Source organism: Seriola lalandi, unplaced genomic scaffold (genome assembly GCF_002814215.2).
Source record: "Seriola lalandi dorsalis isolate HSWRI2012SDOR001 ecotype SW California unplaced genomic scaffold, Sedor1 jcf7180002054558, whole genome shotgun sequence".
In the NCBI taxonomy this organism is placed as follows: domain Eukaryota; kingdom Metazoa; phylum Chordata; class Actinopteri; order Carangiformes; family Carangidae; genus Seriola; species Seriola lalandi.
Genome location: NW_019525111.1, coordinates 140,858 through 147,308, shown reverse-complemented (window position 1 = coordinate 147,308; position 6,451 = coordinate 140,858). Strand labels below are relative to the sequence as shown.

The window sequence follows — 6,451 nt, the reverse complement described above, 5'->3', positions numbered from 1 at the left end:
CACAAGCCCAACAGATGTGGAACAAGGTCTAGACGGCCACCGACATTAATATTGGAACCATCATGACGTGCAGCCACACAAACAGAAGATGTGAAGGAGGGAGGCGGGGGAGAATAGAGAGGTGGAATCTCTCTGGATTCACTGAGGATTAATAAAGACTATTAGACTGACCAAAAAGAAAAGACTAATTTACCATCAGAGGAAGCAGAAAGCTGCAGTCATTCAGCTCAGGTCATGTAAATGCTACAGGTCAAAGGTTATCTCTACCTTGTCATGGTAATTCAATAAAAGCCTCAGGGCGGAGGAAACAGTGCTCTCAGGAGAACGACCTCTGAGCTCGCAGAGGAAACATAACTGTGTGTAAGAAATAAAAACATGTGCACTCACAGATACCACAGATACACAATGATGCATCGACCCAGGCGTGCACACACACACACACACACACACACACACACACACACACCATCTGTGATTAATGTGTGACACGCCGCAGTGCCGGAGTCTTTTCTTATTACATTCTTCTCCACAGAACTGTGAAACAAAGGCCTGAGATTAAACAGCTCTCCGTCACATTGACTCATTAGTCTCTCTCTCTCTCTCTCTTCGTGATCGGCCTCTCCTCCGTGTCTCACTCATCCGGGGAAGGTCATTTAGGAGTCAGACCAGTGGGAGGAGGAAGAGGATGAGGCAGGATATTAGGAGAATGAGGGACCGTCCTGCGGGGACTCCTCTCGACAGCGGCGGTTAGAGATCCAGTGGATGTGTTTTCACTCAGAGGCAGCTGCTCCGGGGAGACGGGGGCCGGACAGAAACAGGAACATGTGTATGAAGTGTACGTACACGAGGCGTTCAGGTCACACACGTGAAGCACGACAAGAGCAACATTATCAAAGTGTCCTATTCCCACTGCACGCCTGTTACTTGTGTTTGATATATGATTGCATTTGACTTTCATCACCCTGCTGAGAGAGAGAGAGAGAGAGAGAGAGAGTGTGTGTGTGTGCGTGTGTGTGTGTGTGTGTGTGTGTGTGTGTGTGTGTGTGCGTGTGTGTGTGTATGTGAGAGAGAAAGAGGAAGAGAAAGACGAAAGTCTGAATGCTGAAGGCAAACCATTCATCTTTCCTCTCATATGCTCTTCTGGGCTTCAGTCCCAGTGTGTGTGTGTGTGTGTGTGTGTGTGTGTGTGTGTGTGTGTACATCCCCAAATATGGAGAGCAGTGTGAATGATGAACATGATCTCCATTGCAGCAGAACAATACTGTTTCTAAATAGGACATGAGAGGCATTCAGCCTTCCCTCACACACTGTCCAACGCTTGTTTGCAGAGGCTGCAGCGCCGTGTGCAATGAGGCATCTGCTGCAGGTGATACTCAGACTGTGTGTACGTGTGTGTGTGTGTGTGTGTGTGTGTGTGTGTGTCTGTGTTTCTGTGCATAAACCATTAAGTGTCTTTCCCAACGGTGTCCAGAGTTCTTGCTACATCAATCAGACGCTTATTCAGAGACAGCGAGGCGTCGCTCTCGTCGTTGGGCAGGTGGCGGCGAGCAGCTGGGTGATGGCTGCCAGTCTGGCCCCCGGCCTCACCTCTGCTCTGAGACCACCCAGGACTTGCTCTCATACACCTGCTGGCTACCTGCCTCTGGAGCTTTCCACACCTGGATCTGTTTGCCTCTCACCAACCACAACATCCCTGCACCTGTTTAGGGGCAACCTACTGTACAGTAACACCCCCCCCCCCACCTGTTAATTAGCCATGAACAACAGCAGCCCTGCGTCCTGTCATAGAGCCCGAATCCATCGACAGCAAATCAAGACACGATTAATGAAGAGAAGAGGAGCTGGGGGGGGGGGGGGGGGGGATCAGTGCTTACAGTACTATTGTAATCTCCACACGCTCATTACATCACACACTTGACGAATATGAAGCTGCTGCATCACATCACAGTCTCAACAGACTCATGTTACAATCCTGAGCTGGAGGCTGGACGTCTTCATACGTCCAGATGTTGTCATTATTTAGATTAATGTGTGTGTGTGTATCCTACACAGCGGACATATATAGTATCCCATAATGCATCATGAAAAGTGGTTTACAAACAACAGGCACTAACCAATCAAAAGGAAAAAAAAAAAATGGCACAGAGAAAAGTGAACGTGTCCTGCCAGAGCCTGCGTCTCCACGGCGACCGATTTAGGCATGCTAGCATTTGATTGGCTGGAAGGGGCGGGGACTGTACAAATCTGGCACTCACTGCCGGACAGGGAGGAGGTGGATCAGAGGATCAGTGTGCTGACAACATTCGTTATGATAGTATTTCATGTGACTCTCTGCTGCCTGAACCGCAGCACACGTAACTTCAATCTGTCCACGGCAACACGTTTTGTTCTTTGTAGACGTCGAGGAAGAGACAGCAGGAGCGTTTTCATGAACCACAGTGTAAGTGACGGGTCGAAGGGGCGATCTGAAGAGTCCCTGTCTGTCTCTATCAAATAAAGCATCAAATTACCCCCAGAAATAAAGAAATAAACTGATGTAAACTGACCAGCCAGCAGCCACACTGATATACAACGGAAACCTGCTAGCTAGCTAACAACAGCAGCCTCACTGCATCACTGGATTAGCAGCACTTTAGCTAGGAGCTAGTTTCACATGTGCAGCACTGGGACAGCTGAAGACAGAGATGTTGATGTTGATGTTGGATGAAAAAATGCAAAAATATTGTTTGTTTTTTCTCTTTGATCTGAGTCTTTGATCTATCACTGTGTGTAGTTGTTATTTAGATGTAAATACAGATCTTATATGTTAGTAAACACTCTGTTGTTGCATTACAAAGTCCTCTTTGTTTTGGAGGGGGAGGGGCTGAGGCTGAACCTCCGCCCTCGTGCGGCGGCGTCCTTACCTTTCCTCTTGGAGTCCCGTCTGACGCTGCTGGGCCTGACCGCTGGCTGTAGCTCTGTCTCTGTTGACATCCTCAGGCTCCTAGACGCCGCTCCGCTTGGCTCCGCTGGGATCCGCTGGGCTCCGAGGGTCCAGTTCACAGCGTCAGTGCCGGCTGTGCGTGTGTGGGCGCCGGGTGTGTGCGTGGAGGCGCCAGGTGTGTGTGTGGGCACACGGGCTCATGGGAGAGGGATGGGCTTTAGCCCTGACACAACATCCCACACACACCCACAGAGAGCTGGGGAGAGAGAGAGAGGGAGAGAGAGGTTGTGTTTACTCCTGGCAGGCGAAACCCAGCAAGAGTTCTCAGCGGGCATGACAATGAGCTTGTTTCTGATTGGAAGTCTTGAGTAGAAGTTGCCCATGGTAACCGAGTGGAGAGACCTGCTCTTTTATTTTCATTTCCTCCTTTAAGTTTGGTGGTTAAAACCTGTCAATCATCTGACCGCTCACATCTCGTGTTTCCAACAACGTCACCACGGTAACGGTCAACAAGTCGCTTAGTGGCTCCGGGTTGAAGTCACTTTTATTGATATATCAGCGGATCATAACAGAGGTTATCTCAGGTCACTTCTCATATACAGCAGGTATTTATAACATCTGTTATTAACCCTCCACTACTGTCACTGATAGGAAACTAATCAGACTCAGGCTGCACCAGACTGTGATGTCCCTTCACCCCCCCCCCGGTGCCTGATAGGCCCCTCTGGCCCCAGCAGTCTGTCCCTTCTTTGCCCATCTGCTGCTACTTTATTCTGAAGTGTTGCCTGGCAGTGACGAGCACGACCCAGCAGCCAAAAACTCTCCGATCCACACTCTAATAACCCCGTCGCTTGAATGCATGAAAACACACACACACACACACACACACACACACTAACATGCACGCACAAGTGCACACAAGCTCTTTTCTTACTCAGAGATGCTGAAGTAAAGCGACAGCAGGAGACAGCTGCAAGTCGACATCCTGCATAATGAATCCAACTACCTTCTGAGCTGCTCTTCACCTCTCCTTAGACTATCAGTCTTGACCTCTCCTTCCCTCTCCGTCTCATCTCACAGCAGCTGAATGCGGGCTCCAACAAAACCGAAAGACTGGTGCTTCTCGGGGAAGAGGGAAATCTCTCTTATTCTCTTCCTCCCCCTCTCCACGGTGTTTCTGTGTGAATAGGAGGCCCCTGTAAGCCTCGGGCGAGAACAGATGAATTGAGAGGCTTTTAATTTGCTGCAGACAGAACAGAACAGAGTCCATTTAATTCTGCCAGCAGAGGCCATGTCGGCAAAATGCTGACAATATTCTTTATCTGGTCCAAACACACTGGAAAAGTGTGAGTCACTCCAATTACAGGCATTATCAGCAGCACTGTTCCACCAAATGGATGGAGAGAGTGAGTGTGAAGAGAGACGGGTGAGGGGGAAGAGAACTGAACAGAGTGGAAAGAAAGTGAGGGGTGAGGGAACATAGAGGGGGTGAGTAAGATAATGAGAGAGGGGTAAAAGGGGAGAGGGAGAGAGAGAGAGAGAGAGAGAGAGAGAAAAGCCCAAGGAAGTAAAATCAGCAGAGAAAGGACGGTGTATGAGCTGTAACCCTGAACATGTCCCCCTCTGTCCCTCTGTCCCTCTGTCCCCGTCCTTTGTGTTCCTCGCTGCAGAGTCTTTCAGGCAGCATCTGGAGCCGTTAATCCTCCACTTGGACCAGAAAAGAGAAAGTCGCTGCTTCAACCCAGAAAATAACAGCTTTACTTCAACAACGAGAAAAACACAGCGTCAAAGACACGAGTCTGTGGAGTGTAACATCACATTTACATCAGAGCTGACTGTGATGTGAGTCACGACTTCACTTCGGTTTTCAATGAAAAAACTAAAATATCACGATGATGTGATTTCTGTTGGGGCTTGTACCGAACATGTTTGTTCCCTGGTGTCTACAGCAGGGGTCTCACTCAGATCAGTCTGAACAAAACACAATGTGAGGTTCAAACACGACTTCACTCCTCAATCATATTCTCCTGACGTGTGAAACCTGAAGCACAACTTAAAGCTTCTGATATTTCCCTCTAAAATAACACAGAACTTAAAATTAGCACTTTTTTCTTGAAATATTTTGACTATATCTCGTAAAAATTGCGACTTTATTCTTTATTATAATTTTATCGTCAAAATTACGACTTTATTCTCTAAATTTCAGCTTTTCCTCAGTGTGGCCCTAACATCTGTCCTGCAGTTAATCTGTGGATTATTTTAAGCCCTTGTTTGTTTACATTTAGGAAAATGAAGTGTGTGAAGTTTGAGTTCTGGATGTTGATATTTGATAACTTATTAAATGATCATCTGGATCTGATTTGGTTTGGAGATGAGTGTAATATAAGACATGAGCAGCTCATAGTGAAGAAGGTCGGACACTGTTATAGAGAATATGATTTATAGGCCTGGGTATCTCACAATGCTTCATTTAAGTATGTTGTGACAAACCTTGTATAATATATATATATATATATATATATATAGTATATTATAATATAATTATTATAATATTTTGATTAATTGCTCAGCTCTAATTTGCATCAAGAAAAAATAGTGAATGAGTTGAGAGGTTAGGTTCTGTCTGCCCACCTGCACACAACTCAGCCTCCAGTCCACCAGTGAAAATGAGCAAGAAACGAGACTGTGAAGCTGGAAATGAAAGATCAGCTGCAGCACAGACGTCTGCTCGGCTCCAGACATATGGCCGCTCCTCCCGAGACTCGGGAAGAGTTCTACATCTAAGACACAGTCCCTGGAGGGGACAACAAGCTCATTTCTCAAGGCGGTCCATGTCGAGCCGTACAAACTCCCCGCCTCGTGCGCGCGCGCACACACACACACACACACACTGACCTGGAATCAGCACACAAGCTAAAAGCAGCAGCAGAGCAGGACGTGGACTCAGTGCGTCTGGATTTAGAGTCGGTCTGCAGAGGAGACTCAGACTGGAGGGAGGGAGAAGGCGCGAGCTGTGGACTGGACGTCCGTAAATGGAGGCGCTGCCAACAGGCAACGAGTGTGTGATGTGAGGATCTGTGTGTGTGCGTGTGTGTCTTCACTGTACATGTGTGTGGCTGGATAAACAGGATGCTGCCAACAGGAGCTTAATGCCCAGAAATCATCTACAGCTACAGTAAAGTCTGCCAGGCGAAGGGAGAGAAGAAAAAGAAATGAAGAGAGAAAAAAATAAAAGGGGGGGGAGGGTGCTGGCTCTCTATCTTCCCCCCTCTCTCTCTCCCCTCCTCACCCTCTCTCTCTCCCCTCCTCACCCTCTCTCTCTCCCCTCCTCACCCTCTCTCTCGCCCACCTCCCACTCTCTCAGGGTAATTGTGTTCTGTCCATCAGGCTCAGTTAGATTAGTGGCTGCACTCATTCAGCTCTCCTGCCATCTCAATAATGAATAATCACACACCTCCTCCTCTACATTACCTTTCTGAGTATCTGTGCTCTGTCCATCTTCACCCCCCCCCCCCCCCCCTTTTTTCC

The 6,451-nt window shown here is 48.0% G+C and overlaps 1 protein-coding gene across 8 annotated transcripts in view; it reads right to left on the bottom strand.

The window, feature by feature from the left end:
• The window catches only part of dab1a (DAB adaptor protein 1a), a 52,494-nt gene that overhangs the window by 44,807 nt on the left and 1,236 nt on the right, over window positions 1-6,451 (bottom strand). For all 8 annotated transcript variants that reach the window (XM_023415774.2, XM_023415777.2, XM_023415779.2 and 5 more), the window contains exon 2: window positions 2,904-3,179. In XM_023415774.2, the coding sequence (XP_023271542.1) occupies window positions 2,904-2,973 (70 nt within the window). In that variant the 5' untranslated portion in view covers window positions 2,974-3,179. The remainder of the gene's footprint in view (window positions 1-2,903; window positions 3,180-6,451) is intronic.